At 36.7% G+C, this 25973-nt stretch overlaps 1 protein-coding gene across 2 annotated transcripts in view; it reads right to left on the reverse strand.

Moving 5' to 3' along the window:
* The window catches only part of LOC131664499 (sodium/potassium/calcium exchanger Nckx30C), a 506423-nt gene that overhangs the window by 230359 nt on the left and 250091 nt on the right, over window positions 1-25973 (reverse strand). For both annotated transcript variants that reach the window (XM_058935664.1, XM_058935654.1), the window contains exon 3: window positions 25204-25463. In XM_058935664.1, coding sequence (XP_058791647.1) covers window positions 25204-25463 — 260 coding nt within the window. The remainder of the gene's footprint in view (window positions 1-25203; window positions 25464-25973) is intronic.

A 25973-nucleotide genomic window follows, 5' to 3' on the forward strand; every position in this document is an offset into this window, starting at 1 on the left:
TATTAATTGTTTATTTATTAATAACAGTTGTTATTTAGCTGTTATTAATGAAACCAATTCTTACTCATGTTCTGTGCTTATTCATTTTACATATAAATTATTTATATTCTTCTAATATTTCATATGTGAATAAATAAATTAACTTTACATATTGATATTCATTATTAATTTATAATTGAATGAGATATTGTGAATCTGTATGTTAAAATCTATGTAATCGATACTTTGTTATATTCAAATTATCTATAGTTAACATATTTTTCTCAACATTATGGATCATTATATCTATGTCTATTATTTGTGACATCACGCTATTTGTTTTGACTCGACTCTTATTTGTATACAGTCGCGTAAACAGTGAGGTAGCACCGCTTAATGTATTGTTTTGACTAACAGATAAATACGTTAGACTAGTTGCAGTCATTTAATAAACAGCTCATAAATAGGACCGTTACAACGTCAACGATGATCCAGATTTACTCAACAGGGTTATAACAGGTGACGAAACATGGGTATACGGTTATGACGTCGAGACTAAGACTCAATCGTCCCAGTGGAGGCATTCTGGATCACCAAGACCAAAAAAAGCACGCCAAGTTCGATCAAATGTAAAGGTTTTGCTTACAGTTTTCTTTGACTGCAGGGGCGTGGTGCATCATGAGTTCTTGCCATAGGGTAGAACAGTAAATAAGGAATATTACCTGCAAGTTAGGCGCAATTTGCGCGAAGCAATCCGCCAGAAACGTCCGAATTTGTGGAAAAATAAAAATTGGCTTTTGCACCATGATAACGCCCCTGCTCACACATCGTTGCTTGTGCGCGAATTTTTGGCTAAAACCAACACAGTAATGATGCCACAGGCACCGTATTCCCCAGATCTGGCACCCTGTGACTTCTTCTTGTTCCCAAAACTGAAGAGGCCCATAAAAGAACGGCGTTTTGCCACGATTGAGGAGATAAAGACGGCATCGAAGGATGAACTAAACAAGATCACAAAAAATGACTTTTTGAAATGCTTTGAGGATTGGAAAAAACGTTGGCACAAGTGTATTATATCCGAGGGGAATTACTTTGAAGGAGATAAAATAAAAATTGATGAATAAATAAATATTTTTTGAGAAAAATAAAAATTCACCTTACTTTTTGATCACACCTCGTATGTACCTGTATCTTGTATACCTCTATTTTTTTATAATCTAAGTGGATAAGATGCAATATATTTGTTAAACAAATTGCGATAAAATATAAAATGGATTAGGAAAACAAACTGCTGAATCTAACGAAATATAAGACATGGAATAAATAAAAATTGTAGTTTTGAGGTAATAATTGAGGGTTAATTAACACAAAAACAATGAAGTAAGAAACTATAATACGAGGGTGGTCCGATAAGTACTTAGCCTCACCGCCTGATGGTGCCACTCTTACAAAAGAAATATTCTATCACGTAGTACAACCTTCTCAATGGTTACTGTCAAGATTTCAGCCGGATCGAAGTTGTAGTTTATTTTTGAGAGCGTGTGAAAGCAAGTGTGTCCGTTGATTTTTGAAAAATGGAAAAAGAGCAGTATCGGTCGGTGATTCGATTCTTGTTTTTGGAAGGGAAATCGCGCAGCGAAATCAAAAAGCGCTTGAATGCTGTTACGGTGACTCTTCTCCTTCGATGGCGACCGTCAAAAATTGGTTTAACGAGTTTCAACGTAGTCGCACGTCGATTTTTGAAGAGCCACGTCCAGGTGCTCCGAAAACGGCTACCACGGAGGATAACGTGATAAAAATTCACGATCTCATATTGGCAGATCGACGATTGAAGGTGCGCGAGATAGCTAAGATCGTAGGCATCTCAAAAGACCGCGTGGGTCATGTCCTGCATTAAATTTTGGGTATGAGAAAGCTGTCGGCACGATGGGTGCCGCGTTTGCTCACTCCGGACAACAAGCGCTATCGTGAGACAACTTCAGAGCAATGTCTGACGCTGTTTAAGCCCAATCCGAAGGAGTTTCTGCGTCCTTTCGTGACAGTCGTCGAAACATGGATCCACTGGTATATACCAGAGACCAAGGAACAGTCGAAACAGTGGACTTTACCTGGCGAAAGTGCTCCGAAGAAGGCCAAGACTGCCCCATCGGCCGGAAATTTGATGGCCACCGTTTTCGGGGATTCACAAGGTGTGATCTACATCGACTACCTGGAGAGGGACAAAACGGTCACAGAGCTGTACTATGCCGAATTATTGGGCCAATTCGACATCGAATTGCAGAAAAACGGCCCCATTTGGCGAAGAAAAAAGTGCTCGTCCACCATGACAACGCACCGGCTCACACCTCCGCCGTCTCCATGGCCAAATTGGTCGAATTAGGCTGCCCCATCCACCGTATTCTCCAGATTTAGCCCCGTACGACTTCTTTTTGTTTCCAAATTTGATAAAGTCACTCGCCGGGCAGAAATTTGAGTCGAATGAGGAGGTAATCGCTGCCACGGAAGCCTACTTTTCAGACCTCGAGGAAACGTATTTTTCAGACGGGTTAAAGAAGTTGGAACATCGCTGGGCCAAGTGTATGGAACTAAAAGGAGACTGTGTTGAAAAATAAAACGCTACTTTTTCAAAATTTTCGTTTTTCTTTTGTAGGCTAAGTACTTATCGGACCACCCTCGTATACGTCGAATGAAACAATACGTCTGCATGGTAAAAATACTACACCAATTCTTGCAACCAAATATATTTTGCATCCATATAAGTCAAGCTGCCGTGAGATATCAACTGTATCGCGTTCTAATTTTTCAATGAATTCTTCCATATCTTTATTATTTTTAGTAATAATCTTTTAGAAATTACATTTAAGTTGTTGACAAACATTTGCTATGCTGTTTGTCAAAGAGCACAACATATTGTACGTAGATGGTTCAAAATTTGTTATACCCTTCTGACTTTGGTATAGATTTGGTGTTTGTTGAATAATTTTCTGTGTAAAATTTTCATTGAAAAGACTGTTTTGTTTGCTCATCATTTATTTATTTATTTTATTTATTTATTTAAGTCCAGAGTAAATATACATTAATAATAATTAATAATATACAATTACATTACATATACATGTAATCCAGCAGAGGAATTTCTTCCTGTACTCTGGTCTGGCATGTTTAATAAACTAATACTAATACTTAAAACTAATTAGTAATTTGTATAAAGAAATTCGTGATTTGTTGTTCTAATCCCATGTTCTATTTAGCATCTGTCTGGCTGTAGTGAAATATCCTGTTGTTGCATTCTTGGTTCTTCTGTAGATGACACGTTCTAAGTTTGTTAATCTTGCTGGACATGTTAGTCCTATTGCGCAAGTTTCTCTATAGTGTGGAAAAATTTCTTTGTGTTGTCTGTTCGAGACACATTTGCAAGTTGAGGTGAACACTATGTCATCGACAACTACAATGTCTAGGTGTTATGGTTGATATTCTAGAGGTGATGCTGAGTTCTTGAAAATTTGTGCTCCTTGAATACCTCTGTCAAAATTTAACAGGGCTTTATTGTTGCCTAGATAGTTTATGTCTCCATAGGTCATTCTGATACAATTTGATTGTTCTATCAGTTTTCCAGGGGCTGGCATCGGTTTTCTTGACAGTGCTCTATAGTTATTTTCATTTGCCATCTCATCAATGGCATCGAAAACTGTTTCTATGGACATTTTGTTATTACTGTTTATGTTATGTTCTTCGAGTGTGGACTTAGTGAATTTTATTCTGTTGATTTGTGTAGCTGTCGTTGTTTTCATATTATTCAAGAGGCTGTTAGCTAGCTTTGCGATCCTGTTGATTTCTTGTGTTGATCCTTTCAGCATTTTTTCATAGTTATACTGGGTGATTCTTTTGTATGGTCTTTTATGAGATAAATTGCAATTGTTATTTGCACAAATAAATGTTCTAATATCTAGTATTAATTTGTTGTGGTCTACTGCATCCTCATGGACTTCCGATGTCGGATACAGAGTACCATAGAGATCAATTAATTGTTTTATATTTTTGCAGTGTAATCTATTTGCCATATTGGGTTTCCTTTGATCCATTTTTTAAGTTTGTTTTTCCTAGTTGTCGTGTTGCTAATTGTTTTCAAGTCATTTGGTAGTTTATTGTATAACATAATTGCTCTTACATAACTGTTTTTTATGTTGATAGTTAGTGTTCTTTTTGGGTGTTGGATTGAGGCGAATCTTGTTTTTCTTTCTTTTCCAATATATTTGTCCTTAAAAGTATCGTAGTGGAATAATAGAGATTCCAATGAAAAGCATTGATCTAAGTTAAGTGGGTATTCATGTGTCACAAATTGGTTTTTATAGATTATTTTTAGTAGTCTGTTTTACAAGTTTTGTATTATTTTAATTCGACCTGTGTACGCTCCTCCCCAAGCTATAATTCCATAGGTCATTATGCTATGAAAGAGTGCGTAGTAGATCATTTTTAATGTACTAGTATTCGTTATTTTTGATAGCTTATATAGGACAAATGTTAGATATTTTGTTTTTTGGTATAGGATTTGTAGATGTAAATCCCATGTCATATTACTGTCAAAAGTAACTCCAAGATATTTTGTGTTTTCAACTCGGTGTATTGGATGTCCTAAGATTTCAATTTTCAGGTTTTTTGGCGAACTGTCATGATAATTTCCAAATTCTATGTACGTTGTCTTGTCTATATTCAAAGATAGTTTATTAAGAGCAAGCCAAATTCCCACTATTTTTAGATAACTGTTCATATTAGTTTCAGCTTCTTTCCAATTCTTACCTTTTGCTATGATTGCTGTATCGTCAGCAAAAGATAGTATGGATTTTTCTGGTAGTATCGTTAGTAGATCATTTATGTATAGTAGGAAAAGTAGCGGACCTAGTATAGTTCCTTGTGGAACGCCCATTTTTACTATTTGTTTATCGCTACTTGCATTATTTACCTTCACACATTGTTTTCTATTTGTTAGATAGCTTTTGATAAGGTTCTAGGCACTACCCCTGATACCATAGTTGTATAATTTTTGTAACAGTATCTTGTGGTCAACTGTGTCGAAGGCTTTGGCAAGATCCAGAAAAGTTATTGCTATAGGTTTACTTGCATCTAATTGTTCATAAATGTTGTTTGAAATATAATTTAGTGCATGTTTTGTGCTTCTGTTTTTTCGAAAGCCAAATTGATTTGTGGAAAGCAAATTACAGTTGTCAATGAAAGATTGAATTCTTCTATGTATTATTTTTTCAAAGATTTTAGCTATGTTGGAGATTAGAGAAATAGGTCTGTAGTTATTTGCTAAATGTTTTTCTTTTGATTTGTGGATTGGTATAATATCCGCTTCTTTTAAAGCATCAGGCCAAGTTTCATTAATAATGCACTTATTTATAGTAAGTGCAAGTGGTTCAGATACGTAGTGGATTAATGATTTTAATAATAATGAATTAATTCCATCAACTCCTCCTTTTTTGTTTTTTAGTCTGCCAATTATTTTCTTTACTTCTTGTTCATTTGTAAAATTTAAAAATATTGTTTTCGGGTTTATTTTTGGGAGGTTGAGCGTTGCATTTTGCGGTTGTATTATATTATTGCTAAGTTCCGTTCCGATTTCACAAAAAAATGTGTTCATTTTGTTTGCAATTTCTTCTGGATTTGTGATTCTATTATTTTTGTCCGTGATGTAATCAATAGTTTTGTTATTCTGAGTATTTCTCCCTAGTTTGTTGTTGATAACTGACCATAATTTTTTAGGATCATGTTGCACCATTTCTATGATTTTTTTATCGTAATTTTCTTTTGCTATTGCAATTATCTTATCTAAAATTTTGATAAAATTTTTATAGTTATTTTTTTTTGTTGTATCGTGAGGATTATTTTTCCATTCAATATATAGGTTTTCTTTAGTTTTACATGAGTTTATTATGCCTTTGGTGATCCATTTTTTCTTGGCTTCAAGCTATTAATAGTTTTGTTTGTGACATTTTTCTTTTCTGCCTGTTTAAGGCAATATTGTATTTTCATGATTAAGTTATTGATAGATTGATTTGTATCATTAGTTTCACTATTTTCATTCTAGTTTATTGTTTGAGCTATATGATGAAGTTTTCGGTAATTAATTTGTTTTTTATTATGTGAGTGATTTATGCTTTTTGTTTGGTTCTGCAACGCCATTATTAGTGGATAATGGTCATTGAACGGGGTGTTGAGTTTGAAAGTTTTGTATGCGTTATTTTCCATTTTTATAAAAAAATTATCTATGCATGTTCCACTGTTGTTGTTGTCCAGCGAAGGTCTGGTAATCGTATTAAATCCTGGATGGTGTCCTTTTTCCATTAACATTTGCAAGAATTCTTGATCCCAAGGATCTTGGCTTAAAATGTCGCAGTTGAAATCGCCTATTAGTATTGAATTTTTTTTCTTTATGTGTTGAGTTATGTATGTTTTGATCGATTGTATGAATTGTGGTTTGTGTAGGTCATGTGATCTGTATATAGCTGCTAACAGTATAGTTTTTTCATTTTCTAACTGTATTGTAGTTTGTAAAATTTTTAAATTTTGTATTTGAATTATTTCTGTTGATTCAATTATGTCGTCTCTGATATAGGTCACCACGCCATCAGCCTTATTAATACTACTGTTGTTATAGTACATACTGTATCCTTCAATATTGAAGACTAGGAAATGTTGTAAATTCCATGTTTCAGTACATATTATAACACTTGGTTTTTTTTGTAGGTTGTTTATAAATGTTAGAAGTTTGGTGTAATTGGCATTCAAACTTCTGATATTAACACAGATAATAATTTCCTTTTCTGTTATTATGTGCTCATTTAATTCATCAGTGTTATTAATAATAATTTCGTTGCTAATATTTTCATCGATGGGATGCATTTTTATTTGTATTTCGTATTATTGTTACCATGTAAGTTGAGCGAGGATATGGAGGCTAATGACGCTAATGATGCGCCGCTTGATAGAGCAGGACGCGCGTTAATTGTTGGTTTTCTGCAGTCGGGTGTTCTATTTTTCCGAAGTAGCGTTGGTGCGTTGGCATTATCGGGTAGTCTGTCATTTCAATGTATTTGTTTATTTTTGCTTTTAAAATTTCACAAGATTGACTGTCAATTGCACTGTGTTTAGTATCAAATTTAGTTTTGTATTTAGTATTGTGGTATGTGCAATTAGGACATGTTTGTGTTTTATTGTTGCATTGACTACCAGTGTGATTATCGCCGCATTTGTAACACGTGGCTTCATTTTTACATCTGCTCCCACTATGTCCAAACCTAGCACAGTTATAACAAGAGCTTGTATTTATAATGTCATAGACTTTGCAGTTTTGGCAACCAACAAAAAGTCTGCTTTTATTCTCTCTAATGTGTTTGTATAAATTAGCTGATACCTCCATTATAACTGTCATAGTTTGCAATTTCTCATTTGTGTATGTGTGTATTACTTTACCTTTGTCATCATAATTGTGGAAATTTCTTTGGTTTATATCTGACTCAATGTCTCGCATATTTTGTGTGAAAGATTTGCTGATGCCAGTAACTTTAACTGTTGGTTTCCTAATTTGCTCTTTTTCAATTTTAGGAAAAGTGTGTATTTTTTTGTGTAATGTTTTTTCTATAGTGTTAATACTCTCTTCATTCATGCAGTTAATTATGACAGTATCGTTATTTACTGTTTTAATTTTTTTTGTTTGTATTATTTTATCTTTGATAAGATAATGAGCTACGGTATTTTCTAAATTAGTGGTATCATTTTTATTAGTTCGTTTGATAATAAGTCTTGGTACCTTTTTTGGCTTAGGCTTTGGTAAACTCAATGTTTCTGCATATGAATTTTTAAATATGTTATTTGGTTTATTTTTCTTTTCTTTTGCTAATAACTTATTCCTATTTTGCTTTTCTTTGATGAGTAATTCATTTAGTAATTCATTTTTTTCCTTTGTTTCTTTGTAGAGTTCTTTCAATAAGTTATTTTCAGCTTTTAGTTGTTGTATTTCATCTAATTCACTTACTTGTGTTAAATCCATATGTTCATCGTTTTCATTCATTATTTGATTCTCATGTACGAACTCATTTAGTAATTCTTGTTTTATTTCCTCACTGCTTACAAGTTTGAATTGTGTTATAAAAGCACTAGCTTGTTCACTTAAGTCCCTATATGGCAAGTTTGATGTTAGTGCAAAATTTGGATGCTCCTGGCATATTATGAATGAGCTGTTTATTAGTTTGATTGCATTTCCTGCATTGATTTTTGCTACTATTTCACTCGTATGATAGAAATTTCCACATACTAAACACACAACTGCTCCTACTTTTGTATTTGGATGACACTTGAAATGCTTATGTAGCGATGATGCGTCAGGCGGTTGCACTTCCGCACCGCTTGACGGCGACATCGCGACTGATTTGATTTGCATTTGAACTTTTACTAATGTCGGAAAGACGCGTGTTAGGTACACTATTTTTCTGCTTTGTCTTGATAAATAATAATTGCAATAAGCTAAGCACGTTGTATTTATAGTTTAAGAAATTGTTAAAAATTAATTACTGATAATTTTATGAAAACTTGTGTCGTTAAATTCTAATAATTGACTAAAGGTTCTATAAAAAATGTGTTGCCTTATAAAGTCGATTATTCTGATTGAATAGAAAATAAGGGTAGTTAGGGGCGAGGGTAATTTTCATTTACTAATTGTGGTATAAAAATGGACTGAAACTCAGAGACAGTCGCATTTGACTATTCGCATCAAGCGTGTTAAAAAGATGTGGTAAGACCATTCCGTAATGCAACACAAAAAGTGGTACACTGCAACGATTATATGCGAGAGAGAGATGGACTACAGGTAACTATTTTTATTCGAAAGTAGTTTATATATATTCTTTTCGTCATATGTATTTTTTTTTAGATTTGAGCAAACGTGGTTGGATAGCTTCACTGATGGATGGTCCTACGAGCATGTGCAATCAGTAGATCTAGTCGCAGTTGACTTTTATTACAGGGAAGATAATTATGTGTGCTGCTGTCAATGTCCCAAGAAAATATATGGCTAGGAAGAAGATAACAATTCTGTATCAGAACATTAACGATGGGCTGATTGATGTCGTTTCATCTGCAAGAAACCCTATGGTAATGTGCCTATCAAATCGAACCGTGTACTAATACTGTCACAAAGAGATAGGGATATTCGTGAAATATAAGAGCTCGAGTATGAGCTTGGACTGTCAGGGCAACTAGCGCGCGCAACAAGCAACATAGCTACAAAGAACTTAAAAAAAATCAGCCCACCTGCAGCTAGCTCAATTACAGCAATAGCCAAATCAACCTTAGCATCAGTATATAACACAAAGGTATTTGATAATTTAAGTTTAATGGAAAAAATGATGAATACAATAATTAGCATAGCAACTGTTTGTCAACAACTTAAATGTAATTTCTAGAAGATTATTACTAAAAATAATAAAGATATGGAAGAATTCATTGAAAAATTAGAACGCGATACAGTTGATATCTCACGGCAGCTTGAATTATATGGATGCAAAATATATTTGGTTGCAAGAATTGGTGTAGTATTTTTACCATGCAGACGTGTTGTTTCATTCGACGTATACGAGGGTGGTCCGATAAGTACTTAGCCTACAAAAGAAAAACGAAAATTTTGGAAAAATGGCCTTTTATTTTTCAACATAGTCTCCTTTTAGTTCGATACACTTGGTCCAGCGATGTTCCAACTTCTTTAACCTGTCTGAAAAATACGTTTCCTCGAGGTCTGAAAAGTAGGCTTCCGTGGCAGCGATTACCTCCTCATTCGACTCAAATTTCTGCCCGGCTAGTGACTTTTTAATGTTTGGAAACAAAAAGAAGTCGTACGGGGCTAAATCTGGAGAATACGGTGGATGGGGCAGCCTAATTCGACCAATTTGGCCATGGAGACGGCGGAGGTGTGAGCCGGTGCGTTGTCATGGTGGACGAGCACTTTTTTCTTCGCCAAATGGGGCCGTTTTTCTGCAATTCGACGTCGAATCGGCCCAATAATTCGGCAAAGTACAGCCCTGTGACCGTTTTGCCCCTCTCCAGGTAGTCGATGTAGATCACACCTTGTGAATCCCCGAAAACGGTGGCCATCACATTTCCGGCCGATGGGGCAGTCTTCGCCTTCTTCGGAGCACTTTCGCCAGGTAAAGTCCACTGTTTCGACTGTTCTTTGGTCTCTGGTATATACCAGTGGATCCATGTTTCGACGACTGTCACGAAACGACGCATAAACTCCTTCGGATTGCGCTTAAACAGCGTCAGACATTGCTCTGAAGTTGTCTCATGGTTGCGCTTGTTGTCCGGAGTGAGCAAACGCGGCACCCATCGCGCCGACAGCTTTCTCATGCTAAAATTTCATGCAGGACATGACCCACGCGGTCTTTTGAGATGCCTACGATCTTAGCTATCTCGCACACCTTCAATCGTCGATCTGCCAATATGAGATCGTGAATTTTTATCACGTTATCCTCCGTGGTAGCCGTTTTCGGAGCACCTGGACGTGGCTCTTCAAAAATCGACGTGCGACTACGTTGAAACTCGTTAAACCAATTTTTGGCGGTCGCCATCGAAGGAGAAGAGTCACCGTACACAGTATCAAGCGCTTTTTGATTTCGCTGCGTGATTTCCCTTCCAAAAACAAGAATCGAATCACCGACCGATACTGCTCTTTTTCCATTTTTCAAAAATCAACGGACACACTTGCTTTCACACGCTCTCAAAAATAAACTACAACTTCGATCCGGCTGAAATCTTGACAGTAACCATTGAGAAGGTTGTACTACGTAATAGAATATTTCTTTTGTAAGAGTGGCACCATAAGGCGGTGAGGCTAAGTACTTATCGGACCACCCTCGTATGCAGCAAAACTCAATGATTACTCGATATGTCGTCAAGTAATTACGAGACGTGTTCATGCTCATTTTGTATAAATTTTCTTTAATGAAACATTTTATATTTTAACTCTGCATGTGTTTTTGTTACTATTCATTATTCAATTAATTTTCTCAAAAAGGATTAAGTATTTCAAATCGTTTATACAAACATGTTCATCTCACGATTCAAACCATGTTGAAAAGAGCATTCTTTAATTTGTTTTCAACAAACCAGTATTCATTTGATGTTGAAACTCAATGTTCCTAAAAGTAAACTGGTAACGCAATCTATTACTGCGTAACTGACTGCTGTTGTATCATGTAAAGGAGCTGGGGCCTTGTAATCACCGTCATTATCATCATCGGTACTTGAACCGCTGAATGGGGCTGATATCGGTGTGGAACTATCTAATGCTTCATGTACAACGATAAATTTAGCTGAATATGCAACAGTTCTTTGGAGTGACATTAATAGTGCTTTCAGTGATAGAATCAAAACTGGTGTAATTATCAATCTGAAGCATTTAGATTTGACTATGTTTTTGAGACTAGCCAAACGACTGTTTCATGCTCAAATCGATGAAGCCTTGAAGCGATATAATTCTATAAAAGTGAATGTTGTATTAGATGTTGAGTATGTAGTTCCTCAGAATAACAAGGAAACACTCGATGTAAAGTATTTCAATACTAAGATGATGTTGATATACATGACTACGAATATAGAAAAAAGGTATATTAAGAATGTACTAGAGCCTATCAGCACCAATATGGAAGAATTCCAAGAGCAAGATTCAGGGTGGTCTCTTCGCATTATAATAAATTTAACTATTAATATCAGTAAATATAATCCTCACATTAAGCTGCCCGAATCTATCGAAAAAAGGAGGGCCTGTTTAAATATGCAGAATTATGATGATGATTAGTGTTCCAAATAGACTATTCTTTCAGCATTACATCCAGTAGCACTGAATCCAAATAGTTTCGACGAATATACTATGCAGCAACATAAGTATAATTTTAGCAATTTTACATTTCCCGATAATCGGAGATAAGTCATTAAATTTTAAAATAAAATGATTTTTCGGTAAATGTGTATTTTCTAAATGTGAAAAATAGCATCGACGCAGTTTTGCCACTACCTTTGAAAAGAAGGAAAAGTATCTGAATCTTCTTCTACAGGAGAATTATTACGTTGACTTAAATGCTAACGAGAATGAAAATCAAATACAACGTCCTTATACGAGGTGTGATCAAAAAGTAACGAGAATTTTTAAATTTCGCGGGTTTGGAGAGTCCGCTTGTATAAAATTTTTTTTTATTATGTTGGTACACATGCCCCTGAAGTACGATAAAATTTTCAGCAATATTCATTGCTTACTTTTTAAGTGGCAGCAGCTAACGTTAGACGTGTTTTTCGAGCTCGGCGATTTTCGTTTGTGAAAAAAAATGGATCAAAGAATTTGTATTAAATTTTGCGTAAAAAATGAAATAAAGTGTAGTAAAGTTTGTCAAATGTTAACAAAGGCATATAGTGAGTCTGCTATGAGTAAAGCAAGGATTTATGAATGGTATAAGCGTTTCCAAGATGGCCACGAAAACGTTGAAGATGACGAACGACCCGGACGCCCAAGCACATCAACAACCGATGAAAACATGAAAAAAGTGAAAGAAATGGTTATGAACGATCGCCGAATCACAATCAGAGAAGTCGCTGATGATGTTGGCATATCAGTTGGCTCATGCCATCAAATTTTTTCGAATGTTTTGGGTATGAAACGTGTGGCAGCAAAATTCGTTCCAAAATTGTTAAATTTCGAACAAAAACAGCGGCGAATGGAAGTTGCTCAGGAGTCGCTAAATGAAGTCAATAACGATGCAGAACTACTAAAACGTGTTATAACAGGTGACGAAACATGGGTTTACGGATATGATGTCGAAACTAAGGCTCAATTGTCCCAGTGGAGGCATTCTGGATCGCCAAGACCGAAAAAGGCTCGACAAGTGCGGTCGAATGTGAAGGTTATTCTCACTGTGTTCTTCGATTTTAATGGCATAGTGCATTATGAATTCTTGCCACAAGGTCAAACAATCAATAAGCAGTACTACCTACAAGTTCAACATCGTTTGCGTGAAGCAATCCGAAAAAAACGCCCGGATTTGTGGCAAAACAATTCATGGCTTTTGCACCACGATAATGCGCCTGCTCACACTTTATTGCTTGTTCGTGAATTTTTGGCCAAAAACGAAACTGTAACGATGCCTCAGCCTCCATATTCGCCAGATATGGCTCCATGTGACTATTTTCTATTTCCAAAAATAAAGAGAACATTAAAAGGCCGTCGTTTTACAAGCATAGATGACATTAAAAGCGAATCGTTGAAAGAGCTAAAAGCTATTACAAAGATCGAGTTTCAAAAGTGTTTCGAGGATTGGAAAAAGCGTTGGCATAAGTGTATTGTATCCGAAGGGGACTACTTTGAAGGCGATAACATTAATGTAGATGAATAAATAAATATTTTTTTCATAAAACGAAAATTCTCGTTATTTTTTGAACACACCCCGTAGATGAGGTCAAATACAATCCAAAAAGATTTCAAAATTTCGATACCTACAATTGCGGTCATCTTTGTTTGCAGTTTTTGCGTGAGGCTATATAAGTAAAGACACCGTATAAAATTATCATTCGTATTTAGACAGACATGGAAGAATCATTCATCTTTACTCTCTCGGGTAATTCTTCTCTACTGGAAGCACAATATTTTCTACCCATTGAATTATCAGCAAATAAAAGATAAATTTTGGATTTAGTAGAAAATTTTTTATATTTAACTTAAGATCCATAATAGATATAAATAACAATAAATTTTACGTTGGCGACAAGCCATCTGTGATCTTACCTGTGGTCAGTTATGAAATTGAAGATATTGATAAATTTCTTCATAAAACCTTAGAGCTTGTAATAACAGTGACTCTGAAACTGAACAATAATACTTTACGTTGTGTGATTAAAAGTTCGGAATATATCAATGTCAGTCCACAAGATTCCATTGGTCGAGTACTGGGATTTGCACCACGTAAACTAGAAAATAACAGCTCTCACCATTCAGATATTCCAGTAAAAATTCTCAAAGTAAATGCTCTGAGAATCAAGTGTAACATTACCTCAGGTGCATTTATGAATAGGAGTAAAATTCACGATATTCATAAATTGTTTCCTGCAGTACCACCTAGATATAAAATTATCGAAGTTCCTTCAAATGTAATTAATATACCAGTACCTTAAAGTGTATAGATAATGTGCAATTACGCATCGTTGACCAAGACGGAAATTTAATAAACTTTCGAGGTGAAATGATAACAATTAAATTATAACTGAAAACTACGTGATGGAAATCATTTACATTTTTTTATCAAGCTCGATGCACAGATGGAAAATATTGACCGATCCTTTGAAGCCTGGTTTAAAAGTAATCAAGTCATTATCTGACAAGAGATGGTCAGCTCGTTTTGATGCTGTATCTGCTTTGCATGGCTGGTACAATAAAATTTTGGCGGTACTTTTATCAATATCGGATGACAACACTCTGAAAGCTGAATATCAAGTCATACCTTGTAACGGTGCCGGTGGATTCGACCTGCACCGTGTGTTCCCTATCTCTCCCTACCATCGGCGAGGACTCATGGCAGACCTATAGCACATAATTCACGTGCCTGATGCATGCCTGTATGTTTTCAGCATCGCCACCGCAACGAGCAAGAGGAAGAAGGATAGAGAGAGGCAATGGCATTGGTCGGCAAGAGCGCCTGTTACTATGCGCTCTTGTAGGAGAGAACGAGAGAGAGTGAGAGAAAGAGAGAGATAAGAGAGAAAGAAAGAACGCGATTAGTGTAGGCAGGCGCGTGACACTAGCTGCACTTGACGGTGCCGCGTGCCGCCGATTAGGCAAGAGAGTGGGGAGAGCGTGAGAAGCAGTCTCTCACGCACTCGGAAGCGTACTCGCGACGGGCAGTAGAAAGTGGCCATTAGCAGAGAGAGGTGTGCTGACCCCCTGTAGTCAACCGCAAAAAGATTAGAGGAAGCCGAGACGACATCAGTATCGGCTACGGATCTAGCCAATCTTCCGACGAGTTCTTCCGACCACGGATAGATTTGCCTGTAATCAGACGCCATCACCATCTTCGGCGAGGCCCTGCATCGAAGATCTTCAATCGTCAGGTCAATTTCTAATCTCCCTCTCTCTAATTCTCACTCTAAGGCTACTCACGGCTTGTGCGCTGCGCCAGGCTCTCACGGGCCGGCGCGGCTGGTTCGGTTATTAGCCTAAGTTAAATTATATCGAGTCGGTATCGAGATGGCAAGGCGCTAACGTGCCGGCCATCTCTTTTCAGCGATCGTAGATTGTAGTATAGATAATAAGACGCGCGTTTGAATGTCCGAACTGTATGCTCAGGGTAGCATGATGTAATAAAGGGTTTACTAAGATATGAGGAATGATTATTGCGTCCACCTTTCTCTTTACTTTGTCAGGAGCGATACACCGCCTCCCTTGCCCTCCCCCTTCTAAATAATTGGTAATAGCGATAGGTGCATCGGCGTTGCAAGCCGACTCTATTACAAGCTCTAAGTTTGCTGAAAAATTTGAAAAAATTCAATAACGTTTTTCTACTTGTCGTTTGGAATAAGATTCTATTAAAACTTCATGCCACGAATTTGACTATTCAAAAAGCAAACACAAACTTAGGAGTCGTCGTAAATTTATTTGATGCTTTAGAAAAATATATAGCAGGTCTTACAATTAGAGAAAAGTTTAGTGAATTTGTAGATGAGGCAAAAGAAGTTGCAAATATTAAAGATATACCTAACGATGAAATCTGTAGAACTAGTAAACGCAGCGTAAAACTTACACGACTTGATAAATCAAGCAAAGATACATCTTTTTCACAAATCGATAGTCTTAAAATTGAGGTATTTTACGCAATTAATTATTAATTATTATTAATTGATAAACTTGTTATGAACTTGAAGTAGAAGAAAAAAGCATACGTAAAGTTACATGAGAATTTCAGTTTCATTCGAAAATGGCAAGTTCTCAGCGATGAAGAAATAAAAACCAGCTGTATAAAATTAGCCCACAAGTACGAGAGTGATTTATGTGAAGAAAGTGTAATTTCTAAATTTATTCAGTTTAAGCACCGTTTAATTGTAACTAATGTTAACTAATGTTTACATTATTTGAAGCCCTTCAATTACAATTCGGCACGATTGCAAAATTCGCTTGACTGCGCTGTCGCTTTGTCGCGAAGGAGGAGAGGTATTGCACGCACGGTTGCACTTCTCTCACTTATCACAGTCGGAAGTCTCTCCGTTGCCACGAGGCGATTCACAAAGAAAGGCTGATATAAACGCACACACGAACGAATGCCTCTACACGGCTCGCGAGCTATTGGCTAATTGCTGGCCCTTCGTCACGCGGCACGTGGAGCGTGGTTCGTCATACCAGTCGCTAAGCCTACACGCGTACGCGGTCTCTCTCTCTCTCTGCCCGCGCTCTCTCTTACCTTCTTCGCAGTCGTCGTCTGCTGCTGCTAAGGAGAAATATAGTTCAAATAATGTAACATTATAAATATATGATATTCTTAATATTATGGTCATATATATAGAGAGAGAGACATAACTCAGTTGATGTCAAACTCGTTATAACATCTCAAAAAAGAAATTTGTTAATATAAAAAATAATCGCAACCTAGTAAAATTATAGGATGAGGAACATTCTGAAATTAAAAAAACAGAGGTACACTGCATTTAAAGTTTGGAAAAAATCTAAAAGTCTAGAGGACTTTTAAAATAGAAAACCTTTTAAAAAGAAAAAGCAAGAAAGTTATACAAAATTCGCAAGCACGATTAATTTACTGAGTAGCGCTATGTATGAAACACATGTAAAATTCTGAAAAATGCATGGATTAAAGTAAATGTTTCACATATCTCGAAAAATTTCAGTTAGATAAAAAGCTAGAAACTCTGAACAAACTTTGTTCTCTCAATATTAATCGACCTAATTCCGACTACATACTAAGTTACCAACCTAATAAATTCCTAGAAAGATCTTTTGACTTTGTCGAATTGAACCAAGCTTTAAACTCTCAGAACACTAACTCATCATTCGGCTTTGACGGTATAGACTACTTTACACTGCAAAAATTGCCGATTAAATATAAACCTTTCTTTTCGACATTTACAATGAAATGTACATACTAGCGATTTTCCAGTAGACTGTAAGAAATCTTATATCTAAACCTTATATTTAAACATATATCTAAACGTATATCTTATATTTAAACCTGAAAATAAAGGATATTAACGTATTGCGTTAACTTTTTCTTTATGCAAGCTGTTCAAAACCATAGTCAACAATAAATAACAATGGTAGATAGAAACAATCTTTCAAATTATGTGTTTATTATTTATCCAAATACACATAAATTATTTATTATTTATGTGTATTTATATGTATAATATAATGCAGATTTAGCTGAGCGAAAAAATTAACAGAATCTACGGGTAATCGAACTCGCGTTCCATGGATCCGGAGACTGTAGCTATACCAATTAAGCTATGGCTGCTTTTACCTCTTGATAGTTCTTACTGTCTATATTAGCTACACAGCCAAAGTGACTAGAACGGCGTCCCCGCTGCCCTGGTGATCCGAAATGCGTTTCATGATCACTATACAGGGTGTCCAAAAAGTAACGATACACCTGAGAAATTTTCTAAGCCGGTTATTTTTTTAACCGGGTGAAGGTTGTTCTTGAAGTAACTTTTTACGAGGAATCCGATGGTAACCTTGGATTTGACCTTGAACCTCATTTTCAAGGTTATTTTGAGGTCAACCTCATTTTTTTAAATGGAAACCCCTATTTTTTATGGCGGAATCGGAAAGAGCGGAAAATTTTACGTCCAGATATGTATTGAGGTATGAGGTTAAGGTAACCCCTAGAGGTCAACTGGAGGTCAAAGTATGAATTCTTAAAAATCTCGCGAATTCAGTGGTTAAACAAAACAAACAAAAGGATAACCCCAGGTAACATTCAACGGTGCTCTTTAATTTGTCCTTGAACCTCATTTTCAAGGTTATTTTGAGGTCAACCTCATTTTTTTTAATGGGTACCCCTATTTTTTATGGCGGAATCGAAAAAGTGAAGACTCTCACGTATGGATGAGTTGAGGTTTGAGGTTAATGTGACCTCTAGGGGTCAGATGAAGGTCGAACTGTGGCTTTGTAATAGTACCGGGATTTTAGTGGTACAAGGAAGCAAATAAAGGTCATGGAAACCCCCATTTTCGACAGCGGCAATCGAAAGAGCGGAAAATTTCACATCCAAATATCTACTTAGATCATAAGTCAAGGGCGAACTTAAAGTTTAACGTCAGTCGAAGGTCATCCAAACTTAAAGATGCCCTAAAATTTTTTAAAGTTTTTTTCATAATGGAGAAGGGTATTTATTTAGTATTTGCCCATCGGAGATCCGTGACCTTGAATTTAACCTTCAACCTCATTATCAAGGTTTTTTCAAGATCATTTTTTTTTACTTTTAGCGTTACCCAGGAACAACGACGTAGACGTAGTAAAAATCTGTCCCCTTGGGGTGCTTTATTTTCGTGAGTACCCCTCGCCTCTCACGATTGGGGTGCTTGATTTTCGTGAGTTCCCCTCGCCTCTCACGATCGGGGTGCTTGATTTTCGTGAGTTCCCCTCGCCTCTCACGATCGGGGTGCTTGATTTTCGTGAGTTCCCCTCGCCTCTCACGATCGGGGTGCTTGATTTTCGTGATTTCCTCTCGCCTCTCACGATCGGGGTACTTGATTTTCGTGAGTTCCCCTGGTCTCTCACGTATGATTTATCTTACATCAGCACATCTTATTTTAAGTGCTCGAATTGTTCACCGTTCACTTCTTGACAGTAAGCTAATCGGTGGTAAAAAGCATCAACAGCATTTTGGATCATTTCAGTGGGAATGAGAGCTGATTCGTCTATGATCCTTTGACGTAATTCGTCCAAGTTTTGGGGTTTAGTTTTGTATACCCGATCCTTTAGATAACCCCAATAGAAATAATCTAAAGGCATCAAATCGGGGGACCTAGCTGGCCATTCAATTGTGCCTCTCCTTCCTATCCACCGATTATCAAACACCTCATCTAAGTAAATTCGAACGTCTCGTCCATAGTGAGCTGCAGCACCATCCTGCTGATACCATGTATTTTCGAAGTTGTCTCCGACTATTTCTCTAATTGCTGGAACTATTTGATTACCAAGCATCTCTTCATAATTTTGAGCGTTTAAGTTACCATCAATAAAGAATGGCCCTATGATTCGATTATTCACTATTCCAACCCAAACATTCAACTTCTGCGGATATTGCGATTTATCTTCTCGCATCCAGTGTGGATTTTCCGCACCCCAGTACCTGCAATTATGTCGATTTAATGTTCCGTCAAGTTGAAAAGTTGCTTCATCAGAGAAAACTATGTTTAATGGAAGATTTGGATTTTCAATTATGCGTGCCATCATATCTTCACAAAACTCAACACGACGATCGAAATCGTCTTCATTCAACTTGTGAACCAGGTGTACTTTAAACGGATGGAATTTTGCTGTTTTTAAAATGATATGTACGGACGATGTACTTATGTCATGCTCTTGAGTAACTCTGCGGATGGAATTATGTGGATTTTCAGTGAATGATAATAGAACATTTAATAAATTCTCTTCATTTGTTGCTGAGCGTGGTCTGCCTGACTTAGGTAGATTTCTGACATGGCCAAAATTTACAAACCTTGAAATAGTATTCTGAACAGTAGACATAGCAATTGGAGTTCTATTAACCCGAAATGTCTCATTAAAAAGATTTCTCACTGCCCTGTAAGATCTTTCTACTCCACCCCAGCCTCTCATCATAAGAAGTGATATTCTTTCTCGTTCAGTGAGGCGTTCCATTTTAAGTCAGCGAATCGAAATTTACTCAAAAATCAATCAGAATTAAAAACAAAAAGTTTGCAACCCAAATAAATGTTTTCAAAAAATGAAAATTATAATTTGAGTACTTTTACAAAAATGTTCTACTACAGTCCGACTAATGCACTAATGCTTTATGGAGATTTTCGAATGGTAAAATCTTTTCAAATATGTTGCTTTTTTAAATATTAATTTTTGAAAATGCAATTGTCCCGAAGAATAAGCTCAAAACGATAAAGTTAGGCATAGTACATTTCCTAAGGATAGAACCAAGTGAAATTGTTAGTGGATTTTCAATGAATAGGTATGGGATAGTAACCTTAAAAAGTTTAACCGGCTAATCAAGTGATTAAGAAAATAAGCGTAAAAAATCATTGTTGATAGGCGAGGGGAACTCACAAAAATCAAGCACCCCGATCGTGAGAGGCGAGGGGAACTCACGAAAATAAAGCACCCCAAAGGGGTATTTTACTACGTCCACGTCGTTATTCCTGGGTAACGCTAAAAGTAAAAAAATTGATCTTGAAAAAACCTTGATAATGAGGTTGAAGGTTAAATTCAAGGTCACGGATCTCCGATGGGCAAATACTAAATAAATACCCTTCTCCATTATGAAAAAAACTTTAAAAAATTTTAGGGCGTCTTTAAGTTTGGATGACCTTCGACTGACGTTAAACTTTAAGTTCGCCCTTGACTTATGATCTAAGTAGATATTTGGATGTGAAATTTTCCGCTCTTTCGATTGCCGCTGTCGAAAATGGGGGTTTCCATGACCTTTATTTGCTTCCTTGTACCACTAAAATCCCGGTACTATTACAAAGCCACAGTTCGACCTTCATCTGACCCCTAGAGGTCACATTAACCTCAAACCTCAACTCATCCATACGTGAGAGTCTTCACTTTTTTCGATTCCGCCATAAAAAATAGGGGTACCCATTAAAAAAAATGAGGTTGACCTCAAAATAACCTTGAAAATGAGGTTCAAGGACAAATTAAAGAGCACCGTTGAAAGTTACCTGGGGTTATCCTTTTGTTTGTTTTGTTTAACCACTGAATTCGCGAGATTTTTAAGAATTCATACTTTGACCTCCAGTTGACCTCTAGGGGTTACCTCAACCTCATACCTCAATACATATCTGGACGTAAAATTTTCCGCTCTTTCCGATTCCGCCATAAAAAATAGGGGTTTCCATTTAAAAAAATGAGGTTGACCTCAAAATAACCTTGAAAATGAGGTTCAAGGTCAAATCCAAGGTTACCATCGGATTCCTCGTAAAAAGTTACTTCAAGAACAACCTTCACCCGGTTAAAAAAATAACCGGCTTAGAAAATTTCTCAGGTGTATCGTTACTTTTTGGACACCCTGTATATGCTTGTATGTATATGTGCATGTGTGCATGTATGCATTTATATATGTATGTATGTATGTACTGATCATTAATTAATGGGTGCACTGCTTTGAATGTCGCATAGAAATATGTGGCTAGGAAGAAGATAACAATCATATGTCACAACATCAACGATGGGCTAGTCGATGTCACTATTCCTTTAAACTTGATTTTCAGATTTGTTGAAAATTATCGCAAAGTATTGATACGATAAATATGAAACTTGAACTAATTCTCACACGATCGAGTAGGATTTAAATACCGTTATCCGAACAACAAAATTAGTGGGAGTAGAAATAATCATCGAAAACTTCAAGATCGATATAACACGCATCAAATAGCTTATGCCGTATGTTACAAAATCGAATACTTAAAAAATTTATCTACTTCATTTTCTGAAAGAGAAAGAAGTATTTCAACGAGTTTCGTAGTTGGGAATAATATGAGTATTCAATGCTACCTATGAACACAAGTCATGTATGAATAGTAAAAACTGCAAATCAATTGAAAAAACCATATTATATTATCTTAGCTTTTCAAACTAAATGAAAAAATATTCCAACAGTTAATTCTAGCGTATTCAATTATCGCAACATTAACATTGCGGTGCATTACAAAGCTTTCCCAGCGAGTGTTGTACTACTTGTAACACCTCAAGAAAGCTATCCCCGCCCCTTACCACCCCGTAACTAGCCGAATAATTATGCCCTACTTACTAACAGAAATACTACTTTATTTTCAAATGCACCGATGGATGAGAGAAAACAGGAGCGCACGCACACATAATTCCAACCACGTGTTGCTGGCTGAAAGGATGAGCACACGAAAAACTAACGGAAAAACGCAACGGATATGCACGCGAAAGAAATGCTTGGACGCGTTACACACTCGGGTACAACCACAGACATTCGAGGGAAGCTGTTACACCTGGAGCGACTAGGAAATCGGGCATGAAGCGGCAGCCGGCTGTGCACCATCGACGACATTCTGAGCGCCACATACACTACTGCTGACCACTGGCGAGCATTCAAAAACGTACACACTACCGACCGGGAGCACCCCAGGAAGTGCTCCAGAGACTGGTAACGGGGCACGAGGTATAAACGCGGGAGTGGTGGTGGCCATTTTAAGTAGCCGAGGTGGACTGAGTGGGAGCGAGCGAGACTGATTAAGTAAGAGCGAGCGAGACAGACCATATGAGAGCATGCGATCATACTAAGATAACACGGAATACGAATTCGAAATTAAATTTCAATTGACGCTGAAACTTGACCATGCGTAATAAACGATACTAAATAACATACTTGACAACTCACACATTCGACGAAAGAAAACAAGTATGCGTGAGATACATGTAAATTTGAAATAAAGGGAGTTAGAAGAGCGCCACTGACGTCACGTAATGCCTAAGCCAATAAAAGGGCGGTTTCTTGGAATCTATTTCCGCCCTCATCATAGTTGCACTTGAGAGTATGAGTAAAAATTATTCATGTGGTGAAATACGTTAATAAACCAAGTGAGGGAATAAATCAGGACCAAGCAATTGCGAAGTTTTGCGAGAATGAGAAGGCGTACCCGACATCCGAAATCATTTACTGTGTGTCCTAATCATAACGGTAAATACAGAACCACGTGCACACATCAAAACGTCAAATTTAGGAAAAAGTTTTACATAAATGGTTGCTGCATAGATTGGGAAGAGAGCGATGAAATTATTAAAGGATTTTTATAAGTATTTTTTAAATATATTACTTACAGAATAAGATTTATTTTCATCAATAAAAACATTTCATTTAAGAAGAAACATCGTATATATTTACCACATGACCACCCCTCCTGCTTCACTACTTCATTAATAATCAGTACATACATTCTTGCGTGCATATATACATACAAGCATATATAAATGATAACACCTGATTTTAAATCGCACTTCGGATTATCGGAAGGGGGAAGAGGACACCGTTCCAGTCACTTTGGCTGTGTAACTAATATGGCACATTCCAAACTATGACGATCAACTTTTCATGGGTAGGTTTTGGATTTTCTTGAAACCTGTGGTCTACATATTGCCTATATGGTTGTGTATTTAAGTATGAATTATTAGATTATTATAATAATTATATCAAAAGTTATAAACAATTGAAAATTTTTGACGAAAAATGTTCATAAATTGATATCTCCGCAACCATTTAAGTTATCGAAGCAAATTTTTTTAAATTACGTATAAAAGGGTGTACTTTGAAGATATTAAGCGAACATTATTTTAATATCAATTTTTCTAAAAGTCACTAACATTGTTTTTAAACAATTGACCATATCACAAAAAATGTTATTTTATTGAACTGCTTGACATTTTTTCTTTAAGAATCCGTTTTAAAGTTCATCGAGCAATGAGTGACACAGTGAGCGATAATAGTGGACGCTCACAGGCTCTACGACGCCGATAAGTCGATAAGTTTGGCAGTAGCGCCGACGCGCGGCCGATATAAAAAAATACATATAAAATATTGTTTAATATTTTATAATTCTGCAAATTTGATGCCATTTGACAAGGTACACCTAGGTAGGCTTACTTTTAAGTTACGCTAAGCTATAATATATAGTTTATTTTCGAACGTCTGATTATGATGAAATGAAGCAATTTATTTGAATAAAACGGTTAGAAAATCTGTGTAATTTTAAAATTTATTTTTACAATAAAAAAAAATGTTGTTTAATGCACTTCCAGTTAATAATAACATTTAAAAACTAAATAATTGTTTCTCGTATTATTTATGAAATGTAACGGTTGTTGATTTCTTCGGAAGTGAATCGCCGTCCGTTAACAAAATATCTATGTCACCGCCGTTTTCCTCTTTTGGCTAGCTCTGTGCTGGACGCGCAACCTGAAAACGAGCGCGAAAGCACGGAACAATACGAAAGAGCGGTGGTTGTAGGTTCTTAGAAAACGTTGCAAGGGAGAAGGGAACGTAGAGAAAATTCGGTGCTATCGAATGAATTTGCCGATTTATTCAGTATATTCACAGCGGATTTTATTCATTACTTATTTACACGTTAACGCACATTCCATATTGACCGAGAGACTCGCGGCGCACAGCCTAATCATACGTACGCGTGAGAGAGAGAGACAGACAATAATATTACGAATGGCACGCAGCCGACGCAGTTTATATACGCTCCCTTCCCGGGACTCTCGCATGCGATATTGATACAACGGAAGAAACTTACGCGGGCGAACGCTGCTGCAGACAGCTACGCCTTGCGTTTCGAACCTAAATGCTCGATCGACGTCGCCCAGAGTCGCCGAGGGTGAGTGTTCTGTCGGCCCGTCCTTATGGGTGGTGGGCGACGTATCGAGGCCCTCGGGTCGTACGGTGATCTTGGATCGGCTCCCGTTGATCCTCACTCGTAGTTGATCTCTCCGTACCTTCACAGTATTCGTTCCGCACCGCTTTCGTCGGTCACCGCACAGAACCGATTCTCCTCTATTCAATTTTCTTTCCGCACCAAGAAAACGAAAAGGACCTCCAGCGTGCCTTGCCCGCTTGCCGGTCTCACGTGTACTCTCTGGAGCCCGCGTGTCGTAGTTATCTCTCTCTCTCTCTTTCTCGCTGCGCGGGTCTTTTGCGCATGGCGCGCTATTTCAAATCTCGCTCATCTACCTCTTAACGAGCCTGCTCGTTACAGAAAGTAATGAGCAATATACTCGTAAAGCGATATATTAATGAAAATTACATTTATAAATTTTTTTTTTTTCCCGATATAAAACTTGAAATTCTATCTTTCGGTTATGATAATTGAAGATAAAAAATTCGATATTCATGATATTATTATAATAAAATACAATTTTTCTAAAAGATTATTCGATTATTGTTAATTGAGATAATAATTTACCGATTCTATTCCTTTGTCTGATGATTCTTGCGTAGCCGATATTCTTCCATTCATAAATAGAGCGGGAGGTACAGGAGATTCACTAGATATTATATTTTTTTTTGAGTTTTCTTGACCTTCTCCAGATAATTCATTTATCTCGTTATTAGCGTATGATGCCGATGTAGACGTTGCTGTTCCATTATTTGATTTAGTTGCATCCAATAATACTTTTAATGATGCAATAGCGTGCAGTTGAGTAGCCTTTTCGTCAATTTTTCCTGAAAAATGAATACATTTTTTAATGTTATTTACAATATTATATTTTCAATAATTATATGTCTAAATCTTTAATGATCATATATACATCTAACACTATAGTAGGTGTTCGCGGCGAATCCGCTCCCTTATTTTTACAATTACGCGTTCTCTCGCTTCACCTTTTACTTTTATTTTTCGCAGCAAATTACTTTTTCAAAATACGTGCTTATTCTCTAATTGCGCTGGGGATTCCCAAAAACTTTCTCTAAATGTGCTCATTGTTTTCATCGTACTCTACTTGCAACCGTAGATATTCCGTTTGCTACCTCAGTTTAGGACGAGTTATAAATTGTCTCGGTTCAGAGGAAAAAACTCTCATAAACCTTCCAAAACACCGTTACGCTCATCCCATCATAAACAAGTTCGGCAAGTTCGGGTTTTCCTTAATTGCCCGGGCCGCTCCGCCCGCAGCGTTGGGCAATATAAAAGGGCACACTCTCTCTCTCGCTCGCCGCTGGCCCTCGAGTTGC

This window comes from Phymastichus coffea, unplaced genomic scaffold (assembly GCF_024137745.1).
Source record: "Phymastichus coffea isolate CEN01 unplaced genomic scaffold, Cenicafe_Pcof_1.1 PCOF00003, whole genome shotgun sequence".
NCBI classification, from domain to species: domain Eukaryota; kingdom Metazoa; phylum Arthropoda; class Insecta; order Hymenoptera; family Eulophidae; genus Phymastichus; species Phymastichus coffea.